The 21,085-nt window shown below is 37.1% G+C and overlaps 1 protein-coding gene across 11 annotated transcripts in view; it reads left to right on the forward strand.

Annotated features, from left to right (window-relative positions):
* The window catches only part of LOC100876992 (uncharacterized), a 514,205-nt gene that overhangs the window by 483,572 nt on the left and 9,548 nt on the right, over positions 1-21,085 (forward strand). For all 11 annotated transcript variants that reach the window (XR_013039710.1, XR_013039711.1, XM_076536597.1 and 8 more), the window contains 3 exons: positions 14,483-14,754; positions 15,368-15,712; positions 18,103-19,627. Coding sequence is in view for 9 of the 11 variants with exons in the window: in XM_076536597.1 (XP_076392712.1) it covers positions 14,483-14,754; positions 15,368-15,712; positions 18,103-19,627 (2,142 nt within the window). In the remaining 2 variants the exon portion in view is untranslated. The remainder of the gene's footprint in view (positions 1-14,482; positions 14,755-15,367; positions 15,713-18,102; positions 19,628-21,085) is intronic.

Below are 21,085 nucleotides of genomic sequence, written 5' to 3' on the forward strand. Positions count from 1 at the left end.
AAAATATTTAATTTTAAAAAAATAATTAATTCTACTGTGCTTATTTTTACTTAATGTAATTTACCATAGTAATTCTATTCTATTCTATTAAAGTTCTATTTACTGTTCAACTTGATTTAGAATCAACTAAAGTGACTAAATCAACATATTAGAGCTGTTTGAGAAGACTATTTTACTAATGAAATCAAAGACGACAAAAGATCTCTTAATCTAATAATTTTTTTACAAGAATCGTCGCTAATCTTATCAAGCTCTCCTCTTTCATTCGTTATCGCAATTTATTATTTTCATACAAGCATCAAAGGAATTCCTGAAAATTTCTTTAAGTCAGAAGCTTATAAATCCATCTCGAACATATTTAAATTGAAGGATATATTAATATCTTCATTTATTTGGAGCAATTTTGCCAAAGCTCGTTATCCTCAAACTCAATTTTCATTGGAAACGAGGTCTTTCATAAATCAAATTATCTCTCGGCTTTCAACAACTCGATTCAAGATTATGCTTCAGATTATTGCAAGATTATTCTATAAATCTGATTTGCGTTATACTTGCAGTCGTAACATGATTCCGTTTTTAAAATTAAATGGTGACGTATTGAATATCTAAGGAATGTACATACACATTTTATTATTATACACACGTTTATTGTTATTAATAATGAGTTTATTGTTACACAATATATTGCATGCAATATATATAATATATACAACATGTTGTACTATATTTAATATATTTTACAACATACACCAAAATTTTGACAAATAAAATGCCATACAACGTTAAAAAACATATGTGGACCTCGAAAAATCTCAATAAACGTATATGCAATAATAATAGCTTAAAAAATATAAACAAAGAGTCTGTTCCACTATAATTCGTCAAAAATATTTCTTGATATAATTAACAGGCTATAAATTTTGTCAGACAACAATATTTCATTCATTCTATGCACAGTAAACATAAGTGCATATATGAATACATATGTTCATATTTATACTCTTTCACATATCATCAAAAATTGTTATTTTCTATTAAATCTTTTTAATTCATTTCATAGTAAATTCTATCAACTTATTCAAGAAAATTCGAAAATATCAGTTAAATCGTATTACATGTAATTTGCGAAGATAAAAAGAAATTTTGCCTCTCATGGCTGCGACTCGAGGCAACAAAATGGCGCGGTAATTTAAAACGCCCCTAACGTACTTCTTCCTCTAAATACCTTGCTTAAAAACCTAACCTTTCCACAACATATTTCTTCCTGTTCTTTCCCTAAATAGTCTTCCAGATAATTTATAAACGATTTCAAAATTCTTTCTCTTCCTTAAAGCAACTTCAAGATAATTTAAGTCTTAACATTTCCTTTTAACGTGCTTCCTCTAAATACTCTCCATTCGCAAATAATTTAGATGTAACCTTAACATTCTCTTTTACTTCTCTAAATACTCCCTGCTTGCAGATAATTCGAAAACAGTCTTAATATTTCTTTCCAACGTGCTAAAAACTTCTCTTCTTGTAAATAGTCCCCGCTTGTGGGTAACGTAAAAACAGTCTTGACATTTCTTCTCAACAACGTGTTAAATTCCTTCTCTTTATTTTTCACCAATTAGCCTCAGCTTGCAAATAATTTAAAAAGCCCCAACATTTCTTTTCACCAACGCGTTACATGCCTTCTCTTGTTCTTCCAAATACCTTGTTTGCAAATAATTTAAACTTGGTTATAGAATTTTCTTTCAACGACGCATTAAATGTCTTCTCTTCCTGTAAATAGTCCCAGCTTCCAGACAATTTAAAAACAGTCCTAACATTTCTTTCGAACAATGTGTTAAATAGCTTCTCTTCTTCCTTCAAATAGAACCAGCATGCGAGTTACTTAAAACGGTCCTGAAATTTTTTCACAACATATTAAATACCTTTTCTTCTTCTTCCCCAAATAGTCTCAGCTTGTACGTAACTTAAAAACAGTCCTTAAATATTTTCTCAATAACAAGTTAAATACCTTGTCTTCTTAATCTTCCTCAAATATCCTCAATTTGTGAGTAACTTAAAAACGGTCCTAAATGTTTTCTCAGCTACTTGGCACTTTTTCCTCTTCCTTCAAACAGCCCCAGCTTGTGAGTACTTTAAAAACAGTCCTAACCTAACCTAACCTAACATTTTCTTTCAACACGTTAAATATCTCTTCTGCATCTTCCTCAAATGGCTCCAGCGTAAGTTAAAAAACCTAACATTTTCTTTGAACGTCTTCCTCCAAATAGTCGCAGCTTCCTGAACAAAGAGGCGAGGGATTCGGGTCGCGTTAATTCATCCAGATTAATTTGAACATGGGCGGAGCCATAGTAGTTACCAGGAAGAATCCCCTCGGCGAAAGGAGCGATAGTTTCGTCTCCCGCTGCTCTTGGCAGCGTTTGCCAGCGATATAGCGCATAAATCGCTAACGACGTGCACTTTGTTACAAAAGCGCGGCACCCGGTCCTGCCACCCCCGTGCACCACCACCATGGCCATCGGCGGCGCAACTTGATTTATCGCCCGAACGTGGACAATGCGAGAAATATTCTGGCGTGTTCGCTTCGTAAATCACGATTCTTCGGCAGTCCATAGAGCGTGGAGGAGGCGCGCGATTCCTCGCTTCGGCTGCAATATCACGCGAGCTTCTGGCAAATGTACACGTTCCGAGGCACGGATAGACGGGAAGGGTGAAAGAGACCCATACAGAGAGCGGAGAATGGATTGAGATACGTCGCGAATCCTATGAATCATCGGGCTCGCGAATTTTCTCGCCCGCCATATTTGATCGGATTAATCTTCGGGAAAATGGCCGAGGGACATTGATCTTCCTTTTTCTTAAGCGAGATAGTGGATGAACTTGAATTTTAGAGAATTAAACAGTTGAGAGTTTGTTAAACTTGAGAGTGTTAGACATTAACCTTCTAAACTCAAGAGGTTTCTTCACTTGGTTCAATGTGACAAGATATGAGCCGCCATTTTGTTTCTGGGTTTCAGACATTTTGTTTGTTTTATTTTGAAGTATTTTACTGATGTACTTATTATATCTTTTTAGTAATACTCTCTTGAATCAAGAAGTAATTTGATAAGACTGTCATATTGCTGATATTAGAAGATTATTGTGTCACGTGATTTTATCTGATATTATGTAGTGATGGCTTTAAGCGTTCATGAGCAAATTATATAAACACGAATTGCATACTTCAAGTTCATGGCATACTTATTAATTACAGCACTTTCTGACATATCTATTGAAATCATCAACTATTATAAACTACATTAACCAAGACATGAATTGTTAAAATGAAGTTCTCTTCACTTTGAAGAATTATGTCCCTTTGTGAAAAGAATCAATACCACAAATGCTGTCAATAAAAACTCTAAATAATCACCCTTTACAGCATGTAACAAACTAAATAAACTCTAAACCTAAATGGAATTCTGTTCGCGTTTAATTATCGATATTATTACACTATTAAATTTTTATTTCGAACAGAATTCGCTATTCCGGAAATTGTCCGTTTTAACGACACCTGAAGGAAAAAGCTGTTGGACGAGACACGCACACTTTGACGAAAGTACTGTATTCCTGCGGCAGACAACGTATAAATATTCATTGCATATTTAGGGGAGCTGCACGTTCGCCAAACGAAACATTCATAAGCAGATAAATTGATTGTAAATGAATAAGTGATAACGAGCGTACGAGCAAGCGTAAGTGCGTGATTTTCCCGAGCGTAATAACGTGGTTGCAAAAATAACGTGAATTTTAAAACAATTACCGCGACATCAATGATGCTGTCGTGAATGCTTAAAATCTTTCAAATATTAATCACGGCTGCGCTGGTTCTTTAGGTGTTCATAATTTATCGGTGGCGGATAACCAGAGCACGTTACAGGGACGTGCAAATGGCGGACGCTTGCGGGCATTGATAGCTGCATTTTTATATTTTTATGGTTTCATATTTTTGTTTCTGCGTTTTTATATTTTTGTATTTCTCTGTTCTTTTATATGCCAACTTTTCTATGGTTTTATGGTTCTTTTGTAATGTTATTTTTTTATAGGAATAGGGTTTTGTAGTTGTATGTTTTTATGGTTTTATTTTTCTATAATTCTACGTTTGTATAGCTCTATGTTTCTATGGTTATATATTTCTGGATTTTTATATTTCTACAGAATTTATAAATTTTTAGGTTCCACCCCTAATTTTTCAAATGACCAAATTAACAAAATTTGAATTTTTCAAGGGACAGAATTCTTAGTTACCCAATTTATAAATTTTCTAATTTTTAAATTATCAAATTGCCTACGCTGTGAATTTCTAAATCACCAAATTAGTAAATTGCCAAATTACCTAATTTCCAAATTTTTAAATCATCCAACTACCAAATTTTCAAATTTCTAAATTACCAAAATACCTACTTCCCAAACTTCTAAATCCTCAAATCACCTAATTTCCAAATTCCTAAATTACCAAATTACCTACTTCCCAAACTTCCAAATCATCCAACTACCAAATTTCGAAATTACCAAATTCCCAAATTCCCAAATTCCCAAATTCCCAAATTCCCAAATTCCCAAATTACCAAATTCCCAAATTCCCAAATTCCCAAATTCCCAAATTCCCAAATTCCTAAATTACCAAATTCCCAAATTCCCAAATTCCCAAATTCCCAAATTCCCAAATTCCCAAATTCCTAAATTACCAAATTACCAAATTTCCAAACTTCTAAATCATCAAATCACCTACTTCCCAAATTTCTAAATCATCAAACTACCAAATTACCAAATTTCCAAATTGCCAAATTAGCAAATTCCCAAATTCCCAAATTACCAAATTACTTACTTCCCAAATTTCTAAATCACCAAATCCCCTAATTTCCAAACTCCCAACTTCCCAACTCACCTTCCAAAATTCAAAGCTACCATAACTCTAAATATAAAACCTCCCAAACGTCCGAATTTAAAAAATTTCCCCTACAGTCGAGTTCATATCCATGAATCCATGACAAATGTCCATGAAATCGATCGCGATTTCGGTATAATATCGACGCGATAATTCTTGAGGAGGAATCGGCGATTTATATAAAATTTAGCAAGGGTTCTGGTGAAATACGAGCCGTTGCTGACGGTGCATAACTCGATGCCGAGTGCATCGGTGCAATTCAAGAAAAGGTACGATAAGATGACGGGGCTGGTTATGGAGGATCGGTAAAATATCGTGGTTATCTGCTGATCGTTGCGAAAGTTTGGCAAACGAATAAGGAATACGCGTCATGAAAAATAATTTAAGCCGTCGTATGTGCACGTGACAACTTTTATTAATAAAACGAAAACTGTTCGATCTTAACATCGTCCTTTATTATTTTTTCTTTAATAAAAACAAATCTTCTTCTTTAGCAAATTTAAATAATAAGTGACCTGAAGAAAATTATGTATGTGTTAATAAATTTTAAAAAGATTTATGTAAATGATAAAAATATTGATTTAGATATTCAGAACGTTAGATGTAAAAATTGATAATTTTTTAATTTAAACTGTCGGTCCTCATATAAGGACATACTGGATAAATTCCTGCTGTACCTAAATTCAATTTTGTTCATTGTAAAAGTTGTCATAACCATTCTATTTCTGTCTAATATCTTGGAGACAGTTTACACTACTAAAAAATCAGTATAGCGTTATGACGTCGTATAAGAGCATACTAGATAAATTCCTGCTATACCTAAATTCAATTGTATTCTTTGTAAAAGTTGTAATTACTAACTATATATTATAATTATATAATTACTAATATAAAATAATTTATAAAAATTATTAATCAACATTAACTTAGAAATTTAGATTTAATAATGTTACAATAAAATTATCATAAATAATTTAAATATAGCGTTTTATCAAATAGTGTGGAAATTACGAATTATTTTTCTTTCCGAGTTCTCCCAAATGTATCAAGAATTAGAAGCGAAAACAACATTGGAGAGAAAGCAGCGTTCACTTGGTCGATGGACAATCTGCTTTACCGCGATCAATGATTGGCAATTTGCAAAAATCCCCGGCGGTTTCGTCCGCGAGGATTTACGTCGTTACGTGACCACACACGAATGCACCGGCATCAAATGGATTTGCGGTCTGCATAAAGTTATGCACGAAACCGGTGGCTGAAAAATTCAAAAGGGTTTCGTGAATTAACATCGGAATACCGATTTATTGATCGGCCGACGGTAATCATTTTCTGAGAGTCTATTGAACGCGAAACGAAGTTGCAGGAATTAAATTACAGGGAAAATGCAAGGTAGTTCGAGTGTCGTCGAATTAATTAGAGATAAAAATAGCGATGCTGATTGGTATATGAAAAAATTGCTTACGTCATTCTTTCTTACACGTTATGTTTTTCAAAATCATCATTGGTTTATTCCACGTTATGTTTTTAATTTTTTTTCCTATTACATATTCTTTTGTAATAATATTAATATAGATTCAGAGTGTTTTTAAATAATTGTTAAACATTTCTATATTCACAGGATATAAAATATCTGCAATTAATAGTATACATTTACAATAGTATTTAATACGTGTAATAATATTTGTCAATTTATGGTGTGGGGCATTTAGGGATGTGACGCATTCAGGAGTCCTTGGAAGCTCCACCGAATTTTGGACAATTAGTGTGTGGTATTTTGGGGGTATGGGGCACTCCACTAGCTCTTGGATACCTAGTAGTGTGTGGCATTTTTGAGGTATGGGTGTGTTCAGGGGTCAGGGCACTTCAGGGTCTGGGATATTCAGTGTAGTGTGTGAGGCATTCAGGGGTTGGGGCACCTATTGGGTCTGGGACGGAAGCTTCCATCGGGATGTCACCATGGCGAGCACCTATCAGGGCGGGGGGGCATAGCGTGTGTCATCGGTGGTCAGCAGCGAACTGCTTCTCAAAAATGGGATCATTAATAAAGGTTCCCAAAATGGGACACTTAGGGGCGCGGGTATGAAACCAACTTGCTATCCCCTAACATAAAAATGTGAGCATGCTTCCGCTTTCAACGTATAGGTAAAGACCATATACGTGAATCGGAAACATGCCGTCGTCTCCTTCTCGCGGTCCTTTATTATAGGCGCGGGGGCCCATTATAATTACGAGAAAAACGATTCGCAGCTGGCCACCTAGCGGTCGCGGTGCTTAGTTCGCGATCCGCGGCCCCCGCGATACGCGCGAAAAAATGACCAGTGGGGGGGAGACCCCTCGCGACACCGTGAAGCTCGCGCGCCGAGAAATGTAACATGATCCGCGGTTCCAGTATATCCGTGAGACTATACCAATGCAAATATAAAACTTTTTTATTTTTCACTTTTTCGTTTTCAAACTTTTACCAATTAATTCTTGACATTTTTCCGATTAAAATGAGACCAAACACGGTATAATTTGGTCTACGTTTACTGGTTTAATTGACGGTAGGATTTGAACAGGGAATAACGAAAGGAGAAGAAAGACACTGCGATTGAATCGGTTAAAGATAAAGAGTCTGCTGTATCATTACAAAACTAAATTATTACAGAAAAAATTATTTAAATTATCACAAAAGAACAAAATTGAAAAACATAACGTAGAAAAAAAGAAAGTTCAGCGGGCTCGAACCTGGGACAAAAAAGTATTCAGAAAGTACGATGCAGGACTCTTGATCACTTCACCAATTCTTTAGTTGAATGATCGTCTTATGTTCTGGAATATACTTCAGCAATATTATTAGCAGCAGAATCCTAACTCCCCTAACTCTCGAAAAGTAATCAAGTAATAATTACACAGAAATTGCAATGTCGGTAAACGTAATTCGTTATCCGAGGAAAAAAGAACACGTTGCCAGAAATTCGTTCAATAAATAGCGCCACGATGGATTCGATTTCCTCCTGGCAAACAAAAGCATTAACAGCGATCGCGATTTATCATCGCGAGGCAATAATCGTGCTCGGTCGAAGATGGATATCGATTCCCTTTCGGTTGATTTGTTCGCGCTCGGATTAAAAGAAGAAAAAGTAAAGGAGCTACGAGAGGACAGAAATAGTGCGAGAGTCGAACGTTAAACGCGAGCCAAAGCCGTGGCAGATATTCGCGAAATCATCGCAGAAAAGTTTCCTTCACCGATACAGAGCTGCATACTCTATGGATTCCATTTCCTTCTCGCCCAGCATCCAGGATATGCGCGCATTTATACCTGTCGGATTTCGTTGGCATCGTAAACGATGCTTCGCGCCTCGAAATGTATTTTTCAACGACCCTGCACACACTGTGTCTTCGTGGATACGCCACCGGCGTCAATCTTCGGGCTGAACGGAAGAATTTATGGCGAATCCATGAGAGATTTATGCGAACGCCGTATAATCTAAGGTTGAAGGATTGTTTAACGTTAATTCGTTACTCGCGAAGGTTACTGACGCCCTCTTATCCTTGGATTCAGAATGAATTATGGGTTAATGGGCGACTTTGAGGATTTGAAGAGGTTTAAAGAAATACTTCTATGTTAGATAGTTACATGCTATGTTAGATGCAAAACTTTTATGATACTTCTGTGGTTATTGAGATTGAGTAGATTTTTGGTTATTTATTGGCTTTGGTCTGATTATGTGCTGCCTTATTTCACTGATCACTTGTTTAGGTGAGGTTATTCACATGTAATATAAGATCCATAACTGGGTTTATAATACTTCTGTGGTTATTGAGATTGAGTAGATTTTTGGTTATTTATTGGCTTTAGTCTGACCATGTACTATCTTATTTCATTGACCACTTCAATTCAGAAGCTTTCATTCTACTCATCACATCTTTAGTTGTACAAATATCAATACAGCACTTGTGTACACAGGGTGTATCACAACTATAGGTCTCTGAATGCAGCTGACGTGATTCTGAATAAGATTTGCCTTTGCAAAAATAGGATTTGAAGGAAAATTATTGAGGAAAAACATGGGCCACCCAGAGGATCAAAACACTGATCAATATGTAGACATATTGTATTAAATTTAAGGTTCATCTTCTGATAATTTAAATGTTATAAAACTTTTAAATTTGAAAATTTGAAACTTGGGAAAATTGAAAATTTAAGAATTGAAATCATAGAAAAATTGAGAATTTTATAACCTAAACATTTGAAAATTTTAAATTGGAAAATTGGAAAATGGAGAAACTGGAAAGTTGGAAAATTGGTAAATTGGGAAGTTGAAAAATTGGAAACTGGGACATTGAAAATTTGGAAAATTGAAAATGTGGGAAGTGGTGATTGGTAATTGGAAATATGGAAATTTAGGAATACTGAAAATTTGCAAATTGGAAACTTGAGAAAATTAAATACTTGTATATTGAGATCACGGAAAAGTAAAAAATTTGGGAACAGAAATCATGGGAAATTTGAAAATCTATAAATTTCAAATTAAAAGATCATAACTTCTAAAATTCTAAATATTAAAAAATTCCAAATATATAAAATTATGAATTTCCACAATAAATTTTCCCCAAAATCCTTCATTGCATCCGAATCACATTAAACTAATTAAGTCCAAGAAAGTCCAAAAATCTTCACCTTCAATAACATGACCTACTATACCCATTTAACATAACCATACGTTCTCCACATTACCACTATTTCATTCGCGATAATTTGCGTTGGTAAGGTCCGTAAGTTACACCGGACCGAGATTGCTCTTTCCTAACCGAACGGAAGCAGAATGTTTGTACGAAAGATCACCAGCAAATAATTTCGTTCGTTTTATCCTCTCGAGCCGTTTCGGCATGACTAATTGAAGGGAAATACGAAAACCGAACGGAAGTAAAAGGAGTAGTCCGATGAGCATAGCGGTTCATTCACGTTCTCTAGATCGTACACATTGGTCGATATTACGACGTTAATATGAATTAATCGCATTGCCAGTTCAGTAAACGTACTTGCCTACGTTCCAGTTTATGGGGAATAAATTATGAGGTCTGCGATCTTCTTAACGAGCGTTTCTTCCCGTCGTTCGTTTGTGTGTTCCTTAATCCGCCCTTTCACGATCGTACGAACCAAAAGCGTAATAATCTTTGGATGGAGCAAACGGTCTTATTACGTGCAAACTTTCCTACGAACGAGACGCTCGCGATTATTTAGGTTTTGAAAAACCGGAGAGAAACGGTAATACGCTTAAGGGCGGTTCAAAAGAATTATGGAAATAATTTTCACTCGGTTGCTCCTTTTTGCCGGCTTTCGAGCAGAGTTATAGTAATCGATGAACGGGAAATTGTGTTCAAAGAAAATTGTGGAAACTTAAATTACGAGGTAGAATACTTGATTCTTTGTTTGAGAACTTTCTGCGCGGTGTAAGTAGTATGAATCAGTGAATAGTCGGACAAGATGTAAATATTTTTGAAGTTTTGATTGATGTTATGAAATGTTGCCTGATAAATATTTATGATATGCAGGTTTAAATAAATATAGTTCTAAGGGTCTGATTTAGCTGATCAGGAAGATATTAAGTAGTATGTGACAGTATATGGTCAGACCTCAATCAGGCAAATATTTAAGAATCACCTTTAATTATAATAATCAATGAAAATATTTTATACTTAATTTGTAGACATACTGTACAGAAGTACTGTGTTAATAGAAGTGTTATTTGCAAGTAAAAACTTGATCAGTAGTATGAAACAGTACATAGTCAGACCAAGTGCAATAATTTAGAAAAAACGCATCTTTAATCGTTGCAATGAACAACTGGATTATAAACAAATTTTATAAAGCTACTTTCTGCAACTACTTCTTATAAAACTTGCTCAACATTTAATATGATATTTGAGTATCTTATTTAACATAAGATTTGAAGCATAATTTTAATGTACAATCGAATAATATCGAAGCAAAAATAATTTCGATATGGAGTCAAATAATTTCAAATGTAATTTCAATATAAAATCAAATAATCTTGATATCAAGTCGAATAATTTTAAATAAAATATAATTTTAATATTGATTCGAATAATTTCGAATGAAGCAGAATTTCGATGTACAATCGAATAATTTCAAATCAAAAATATTTTCGATATAGAACGTACTTCGCTACAAACTCTAAAATAAAATTCACATAAAAAATTTCAAATCCGTTTTCAAACTCCTCCCGAAGAGTCAAAACGCCGTCCAGAAGTGCGTAATCCCTTTCAGTTACAGAAAAACCGGATATCGATTAATTAGAAGGCATAACAGTACGTAATTCTCCTTTCCATTCCCCCCTGCGATTGGTCGTGAAAAAAAGGGTCGAAGAGGGAAAAAGGAACGCGCGATAGAAAAGGGGCATCGAATTGCGTGTCTCCTGTAGAAGGACGAACGAACTGCGTCGCAACAAAGGATCCTTTTATCCCTGTATCCTGGTACACGCGTGTCCCTTTCTCCCTCTCTCTGTTTCAGTCTGTCCATGTCGGTGTTTATTCCGCCGAGAGAAGAAAAAAAATGAAACGAGCTCGCTGGAAACAGAGAGAACGTGTCCGCGTTAGCTCGCGTACAACCGAACGATTCGAATGAATGACTCGAATCCCGGTTCCCTTCGACGCGATCCGCGTTTTCAATTGAACACGAACGCATTATGCGACTACATATCACGCGACAACCAATGAAAGACGCGAATGAGTGATTATTTCGCGGGACTTCGTTCGACGGACGACCGTAACGAATGATTGAAGGGAATGCGTACTGTGTTCGGATCGTAATTTCAGAATTGCGATATAGCGTTTGTTTAGGTATGTTTGAAATGCTGTTTTATTGTTATTCTTTGTTTGTTGGATAGAATTGAGTTGATGGATGTGTGAGGGAGAGAGTTAGGATATGTGACGGTAATGAGTTAGATGGCAGTCGGAGAACGGAATTCAAGTTAGGAAAATTGAAAATATGAGCAAAGTTTGAGAGAACTGTTTTGAGGCTCTTTAGATTTGGAGACATTTTCCAAATGTAATTTTGTAGCAAGGTTAACTTAAATTTTCAAATTTTTGAATGCTCAAACTTTCAAAGCTTCAAAGTCTCAAACTCCTAAATTTTCAGAATTTGAAATTCTCAAAGTTTCAAATTTTCAAATTTTCAAGGTTTCCAACTCTCTAACTCTCAAACTCTCAAACTCTGAAACTCTCAAACTCTCAAAATCTCAAACTTTTAAACACTCAAACTCTGAAACTCTGAAACTCTGAAACTCTGAAACTCTCAAATTCTCACACTTTCAAACACTCAAACTCTCAAACTCTCAAACTCTCAAATTCTCACACTTTCAAACGCTTAAACTCTCAAACTCTCAAACTCTCAAACTCTCAAACTCTCAAACTCTCAAACTCTCAAGCTCTCAAACTCTTAAATTTTCACACTTTCAAAGTCTCAAACTCTCAAACTCTCAAGCTCTCAAAATCTCAAAGTCTCAAACTCTCAAAATTCTCAAAATTCTCAAAATTTTCAAAACCCTAAAAATCTCAGAATTCTCAAAATTCTCAAAATTCTCAAAATTCTCAAAATTCTCAAAATTCTCAAAATTCTCAAAATTCTCAAAATTCTCAAAATTCTCAAAATCTCAAAATCTCAAAATTTCAAAGTCTCAAAACCTCAAAGCCTCAAATTCTCACTTATTAAACTTGAAAAATATTAAAATTTTGATCTAACCAAACTGCATCTTACTAAAAACCCCCTTAAAAAAATTGATTTATCAAATAAATTTCGTTACCCCTTCTCAATGAACCTATCATCATTTTCTAATTATGTAATATTATTTATAACAGCAAAGAAATGAATCTCCTTATCAAAATTATAAAAAGCAGCACCACGAAAGATTAAACTGTTCCATTAAAGCTGGAATATTATTGAATAATTCGAAACATGATATATTTGCTGGTTGGGTTTTAAAAGAGAAAACATTCTGTTTGCCGACGCATGGATTCTGATTGGTTGGTTTTATATCGAGGAGCGAGATTGCAAGTTACGCGTGTGCAACGAGTTCCCGGAAAATTAAACTGCAAAAATAAAGTAAATAGCGATGTTTATTCCGGGCCGGAATTTATTGAAATATTGTTTAATGATAGCGCAACGTACGAGGGGGGGGGGGGGCGGGGGGTAGAGGGTTTTGATGGATCGGCCAACCTTACCGGTATTAACCGTGCCGATGAAAATTAATATTTGCTCTTCGATAGATATTTTGATTCCGGGAGATTCGGTTACCTTTGTTAATATTTTGCGTACTGATATAAAACGAGGCTCGTATGGGAATTCGTCGAAGCAATTTATAAACTCGGTAAATTGCTGCTCATTAAATATTTAGCCGATTGTTTATTCTGAAAATTATGTAAATTCGTGTTTTAACCTTATCGAAAACATTTGATAATTTAATATCTTTCGTTTCATTGGGAAGAGTTGGAAAGTTTGTGTTCGTATTTATCGTCGGAAACTCGATTCGTATAATTTACGTATCAAAAGTTATGGCTGTCTCGTTAGAATTTTATTTTGTTACTTTGGAGAAGGCGTGATTGTTACAAATTAATGATATGATTATTATAAGGATTTATAATGAAATGATTATTATAGTGAAGTAATTATTATGAAGGATAATTGTTGAAGGCATCATTTTTAAATTAGTAAAATGATTATTGTAAAACATAATTGCTATGTAACACATGACGATGTAACATAGAGATACAACATACGGCGATGTAATTAGTGGCGATATAACAGGTAGTAATATGATACGGGGCGATATTAATACGTGACAATAAAACACATGATGTGACGCATAAAGATACAATACGTCGCAGTATAAATCGTGGCAATATAACACGTGGCGATATAGTACGAGGCAATATAACACGTGGTGATATATCACGTAACGATATAATACATGTCGACGTAACGCATAAAAATATAACACGTTGCAATATAATTCGTGGCAATATAGCACGTGGCGATATAATGCGAGGTAATATAACAAGTGGCGATATAGCACTTGACGATGCAACACACGACGACATAACGCACAGAGATATAACTCGCTGCAATATAACTCATGGTGATGTAGCACGTGGCGATATAACGCGTGGCAATATAGCGAGTGGTAATATAATTTGTAGCGATATAATGCGTGACAGTACATTAACGATATATCGCGTGAAGATCTAACTTGTAGCGATACAACACGTGGCGATATAATTCATCGCGATATAACACATGGCAATATATGACGTGGCGATATACCATGTAACGATACAAAACAACAATGTAACTCATAGAAATGCATCACGCAATAATACAAAGCGTCACAATATAACATATGACAGCACAGCACACGGCAATATAACGCGAGACCATATAACGCATCATTAAAATTATTACTCAAATCTTATAAATCGCTTAATAAAACTAAACAATTAAAATCTTAGTATTTGTTATATTAAGTTGTTATATTAATGACATTGTTCTCTGTTTAATTTTAGCAGCCGACACAAGCACAAATCAACAGCCCCGGACGAATATGACGGTTTTTACCACACAAGCCGACAATGCGTCGCAGATTTCCGGTAAAACGAGTTTCGCGGTGCCAGCACCGCCGCCATTGGCCTCCGCGGACAAGGTTCGCAGACTTTCGGACGGCGAACACTTCCGGCAGCCCAACGTCACCGTTTCCGGCCACGCGACCGTGCAGAAACAGCTACAAGAAGCGCAAACCCAGGCACAGGCGCAGGCGCTGGCCGACATTATTCTGAAGGCAAGTTTTTATCATTCTTATCCGTTTCCTCTATGTACATATTTTTACTCGTTACTGTCTTAGAAGTGGCTCGTAATGTGCCAACTTTCAACGGACATATCCATTCGTTTCGCGTGAGAAAAAATTGTACGTCTCTGTCGCATTGAAGTTTTGTTTAACGGAGAAGACTTCTTTTGGAAAAAGACAAATTTAGAAAAATTATTAAATAACTCGTGAATTGTTATATGTAATATAAGTTGTAGCAACAATTTTTAATGTTAATTTTGATACATTTTATATTCTATAGTTGAAAAATACTGTAAAAGAGATGATACAATATTAACAATTGAAGATGCTATAATATTAAGTAAGCAAATACAAAATCACTTGAGGCAATTTTTGGTAACTGGATTATTGTAGTCAAGTACATGGAGTTCCAACAAAATGTGTACACACTATGATCACTGTATAACGCTTTCAAACACAAGTGTGTAATATTACACATCTCAAATATTACATACCTCAAATAATTAGTACAAACCTGAATATAAAATAAATTACCCAACTCACAAAATCGAAGTCTTACAAAAATTGTTATTAAATTAATATAACATCGATGAAATGTTAAATTTAGGGGACTAAGATGGCTGTGAAAAGAACAACTTCCGATCCCGGCCAGAGACTGCACTTGACGTACCAGCCATCGGTTCAGTCGACGAATAATCAGCAACAACAACAGCAGCAGCAGCAACAGCAGCAGCAACAACAACAGCAACAGCAGCAGCAACAGCAGCAACAACAACAGCAGCAAAATAATCAACCTCAAGCACAACCCGCAGTTACAGACAGTTTCTCTATGACTGGTTATTCTGAAGACGGTGGTTATTTCAGTCCAAGTCTGCAAGATGAAGTGTTCCAGCAAGTCACCGCTGTTCCTGACAGTGTTCTGCTTCATGCTACTCAGTTGGATTCTCTTCAGGTGAGACATCGTACTCGTTCGAGTACACACGTTGCATTAAACTTACTGGTCGACCTCATTAATTATGCTTGATGTCTTAATGATCACAGTTTCGAGTTTAGATTGTTTCGGTAATAGATTTTTAATGACATTTTTATAAATTTTTTGTTATGAAAGTAAGCTTGTAAATATGGGAATTTATGGATTAAGACGTTTAGAAATTTAGAAATAAAAAAATTTCGTAATTTAGAAACTTCAAGGGTCTAATTATTTCAAAATTGAGAAATTCATTCAACAGTCGGGAATTTTGGTATTTTGGAATATAGGGATTTTTAGGTCTGTGATTTTCGCCATTTAGGGATTTTTGAATGTAGGAATTTCGAGATCTAGGGCTTGCAGAATCTAGTGATTTCGCAATCTAGGAATTTCGAGATCTAGGGATTTCCAAATTCGAGGATTTTGGGATCTAGGGATTTTGAGATCAACGGATTTCTGGATCTAGGGATTTCGGAATTTAGGGATTTCTGGATCTGGGAATTTTCGAGATTAAGGATTTTGAGATCTAGGGATTTCGGAATCTATGGATTTCGAGATCTAGGGATTTCAGGATCTAGGTATTCTGTGATCTAGGGATTTCCGAATATAGAAATTCGCGAATCTAGGGATTTCCAAATGTAGAAATTTCCTGATCTAGGGATTTCCAAATGTAGAAATTTCCTGATCTAGGGATTTCCAAATGTAGAAATTTCCTGATCTAGGGATTTTCGAATCTAGAAATTTAGGGATCTAGGGATTTCCAAATATAGAAATTTGTGGACCTAGAAATTTCAGAATTTACAAATTTGAGGATCTAGGGATTTCAAAAATTAAAAATGTCAGGTTATAGAAATTTCGATATCCAGCGATTTCAAGATCTGGGTATCTATCGATCATAGAATCTGCTAATATGAAAATATTAAATTGTAAAAATTTGACTATTTAAAAATTAAAAAATTAAGAACTATAAATCGGAAATTTGCAACTACAGAATCCTGTAATTTTCCAGTTCCAAAAATCATCGACCAGTTCCTATTGAAACGAACCTTCATTACCAAAAAGAAAAGAGAGCCATTCTTCCAATTCATCTCATTTCTTGAATAGCTCGAAATTCGTAGCCCCATAAAGAGCGAAGTTAAGAGTAGGGTGTCTCGGCGAAAAAGGAAGGAAGGCATTCGCATTTTCGTCGTTCATGTTAAGACACAATATCTCGGAACCTTTGACGGTCTAATTAGTCCCGGCGTCTCATTATTCATTCCACGCGGAGCGCTGAAAACGCTTTAGTTTCAATTACGTCACGACCGTGGCCGCTTCTCCGGGCGTAGAATTTAATAAGGCGAATTATCTAAGTAGTTGGCACTGACTGCACCAACCAGCGATGCTTGCAATGCCGCTTTGTGCCGTTTGAAAAGCACCGGATACGCTTACTCTCTCCTCTTCCTATCCCCTGGATATCTTGCGTCTCTCGTTTTCGAACGTGTCTCGAACCCTCTCGTCCTCTAGCAGTCTCGTTAATGTCTGACCTACGGATACCAGAAATTCCATCCTAATGCCAGCATCCGTTGCCTTGCTCGTTCAACATTGCCCTTCCCTGAACTTTTCGTCCGAACATTCTGACCCTCGCGAAGTCGATTTTTGAACATCGGAAGTCAATATCGCAGCTATTTCATGCTACGTGCTTTGCTCGTTCCTGCCAATTTATTGTTTCATATTCCGAAAAGATAATAAAGATCACTTTCGGAAATTGGGATTTTTATATTGGATAGAAATGTGGCAATTTTGGAAGTTCGAAGGTTAGGAATCTGTACCAGGTCTGTTCAAATTGTTATGACTTAGCTCCTTGACCTATCAGTTTTCCAGCAGGTGCGTCAAGCAGAGTTGCTAATTGTTATTACAATGTTAAGAGGAACACAGGAAGTTAAAATATAATGTATCTTTGGATTTACGGAGCTTTAATTATACAAACTATGATCAGTTAGTTTCACTCTTAATCGTGGCACAAATGTAATTTAGGTCTGTCATATGTGAATCGTGATGTGCGCCATAAGTGACACCATAATAGGTTAAGTGATGCAAATAAATTTTAAGTGTCCGCACCTTTGCTCGCCTAAATGTCCCCATCTCAGCTAATTCTCAAAAATGAGACCTTGGAGTAATCTTGAAGTTTCAACCTTACCTAACCTAACCATATGAGTACACATATGTTCAGTTGAATGTATAGCAATTAGCCCCCTATTCAGGGATCCATGGACGCTTAAGTACCCGATTTGTCCAACATTTGCTAATGTTCGAACATCAGATCGCGTCCAAGTTTCCAAGTGTATCCCCAAAAACGCCACAAGTGATCGCGAATTAACATCAATCAAACCGTTCAGTTTCAGACCGCGAGTCTGCTGCAAGAACAATCGACGGAGCAACTGCAGGACATTACTCTGGAGGATCGATACTCGTCGCAGCACACGGTGAACCCGGACCTGCAGGCGTTGGTCAACTCTCCATTACCCGATTCACTGGCCGAATTCAGTACTTATGGTGCCCAGTACACAGAAAGTCCACATACCTTGCCCGCACAATCCCCGTTGCCGTCACCATTGACCAGACACGACAGTCCCAGTTTCACATATCCAACACCTCCAGCGAGTCAAGAGGGTCTCCTGACGGGTAGTTTTCCTCTGTTGAGCCCGCAAGAGGACCCAGAAAGCGTCAGACAAGTGTCGTCGCCTTTATCCGCGGCTTTCTACACGACAACCATGTCATCCGCGGCGGCTGTCGAGGAAGCGCTCAGCGAAGTGTTGCCGGCCGAATCGGAAGCGGACGCGGATCTGTACGGTTCCGGTTCGCCTAATCCGCATTCGCCACTGCCAAGTCCTTTGTCCGCGACCCCAGCACCGTCGCCCTTGTCGTCGTTGCCGCCATCGTCGGTGTCCTCGCCAGGACCAGTGTCGTTCACGGGCACCAGCTTCCCGGTATCTCCCCACCACGCTCTGCAAAGCCAAATGATGCCTAACTCGGAGGATCCGTTACTCTCCTCGACCCCGAAGGACTTCACCACCGCCAGTCGAAGACGGTTCGAGTTTCAGTCGTACAAGTTCATTGCCAGCCAGAACTTGGTGGATTTCGGTCTGGGCAACGGTAGTCTAGCGGGAATCGTGGTGGACAACAACGGCGAGTTCAAGCTGATACAAACTGCCGGGTTGCAAAAGACGAACGTGCTGGTTCAGACGGGCTCCCTGAGCCCGGCTCTCACCTTCAAGAAGGAGATGCGACTGACGACGCCGAAGGTGGAGCCCGTCACCGTAAACCTGGGTCTGAATGTGCACACCAACCATCAGTACAACGCTGGACAGTTCAACCAACAGCAACTAGTGAACCCGGCCAAGTTCCTCATCCAGACGAACCCGGCCAAGAACTGTAACTTCAGACAGAAGACACCCAGCGGTAGCAGTTTGCCGATCCCCGTGGAGCAGATCAAGGAAGAGCTACTCGACGAAGACGTGTTCCTTAATCCCAGCAACGTACCCGCTGGAAGCCCGGTCAGACAGTGTAGGAAAAGGCCGCGTATGGACGGGAACTTGTACGCCAATCATTCGTATCCATCGAGATTGAGGAAGGCTTGCGATCGCCATTGGGACAGCAGTTACACACCGCCGCCCATATTGGACCCGTCCCGTCCTGGACCTGGACTCTACGCCAGGTTGCATCAGTACGAGAGGGACTCCGACTTCAGCTCGGACGATTCTCAAGGGAACGATGGACCTCCGCCTAGGATCAACATCGGAACGAGGTATCAAGCTACTATACCGCCTGTGGGAAGTGACGGCGACAGAGGAAAGGGAGAGCCGGAAGCTGATCATCTGCTGTGGGATCCTGGTATAAATAACGTGCTGACGGATAATGAACGTAAGTGAGAGAATTAATTTAGAAGTTGGACTGTGAATGTATATGGTAAGATGACGGATTAATACTGTTGTCTATTGCCAACTTGTCAGACGTGCATAGTTAGGACACAGTTTGGGGTGAATGTTACTGATGCTGTAGTCTTCTACTACTATGCTTCTTTACATTCTCTTGATTATCTTGAAAATATAATATAAAAGAATATAAATAATATAAATCATGTAATATATTCAAAAGTTTAATTTAATGGAAAATATCACATATGTATTTGATTAGTGTGTATATTTCAAAATTTACTCTTCATGTAAACGTCATTGACTGACTATGTAACGGATATTTATCAAGCGGTTAATGGAACGCTACGCTGTTACACAACCAATTATAAAGTTCATTGTACACGATCGAAAAACAATTTGGCTGTTACCTCCCAAATGAAAAACGTACACAATGGTAGACTGTGTCGTTTCACTAAAAGTTCCTCGAACCAATTTCAACACACAAAATAGTTCACTTTAAAAGCAAAATACGGTTAAAAGAACCGATAGATGTTATCGGTGTACACAGTCCAGAGGTGGGCAAGGACATGCTCTCAAAAATGCATTTTGTTTCACGTCGTTACCTCAATTGATTGCCGCGATGGGAGGCTTTATATCGCGAGGCTCGAAACGCACGCACGGTAAACGCATCAATCGAAATACGCGGAAATGGCGTGACCCATTTTTCCGGGAATACGCACACCGTGAGTAATAGTAAATAGTAGCGGCAGTAGTAGTGAGATGGAAAATGGTAAAACAGTGTGTGGAGGCGCACACGTGCACTCGAGGCAGGTCAGTGACGTTCACGAGCGGGAAAGCAAATAGCGAGACCCTCGAAACTATGGTTCGCTTTGAACGGCGATATCTCGGCAACCGGAAGTAGTATCGACGTAAAACAAACGCCATTATAAAGAGGAAAATCTCATTTCGAACTGTGCAATCAACAGCCGTCTACGAACAAATGGTCCAGTTATAGTGCATTATATTATATGAGCAATTTCAGTTTTCTCGTTATTTGGACTTAGCAGTGACAATTATTACTGTACAAAATTACCTAGTTTTATGTTTTATATAAAGCAGTGGTAATGATTCTGCGAAACGCGATTTTTCCTTTCCATCTGATCTCCAATTAAGCCGATTAATCGAGGTGTAATTGCGTTTTTCTCGATCGAACGAATAAGTAGATTATTTTTATATAAACACAAAGAGTAATAAAACAAAGACCAGTAATGGGTAAATTTTTAATATTACAATTCTCGGAAATTACATTGAATTTATGCTCTGGTATAAACCAGAGAAATCGAGTTTCCTCAATTGATACAAAGTTATTAAGTATACATGTGCTCTGTGAAATTAATTAAAAAGACGGAAAGAAAATATCAGTCTCGAGTTAAATTCTGCTCAGTGTTTAATTATAAATTCTTTA

Source organism: Megachile rotundata, chromosome 10 (genome assembly GCF_050947335.1).
Source record: "Megachile rotundata isolate GNS110a chromosome 10, iyMegRotu1, whole genome shotgun sequence".
Lineage (NCBI taxonomy): Eukaryota > Metazoa > Arthropoda > Insecta > Hymenoptera > Megachilidae > Megachile > Megachile rotundata.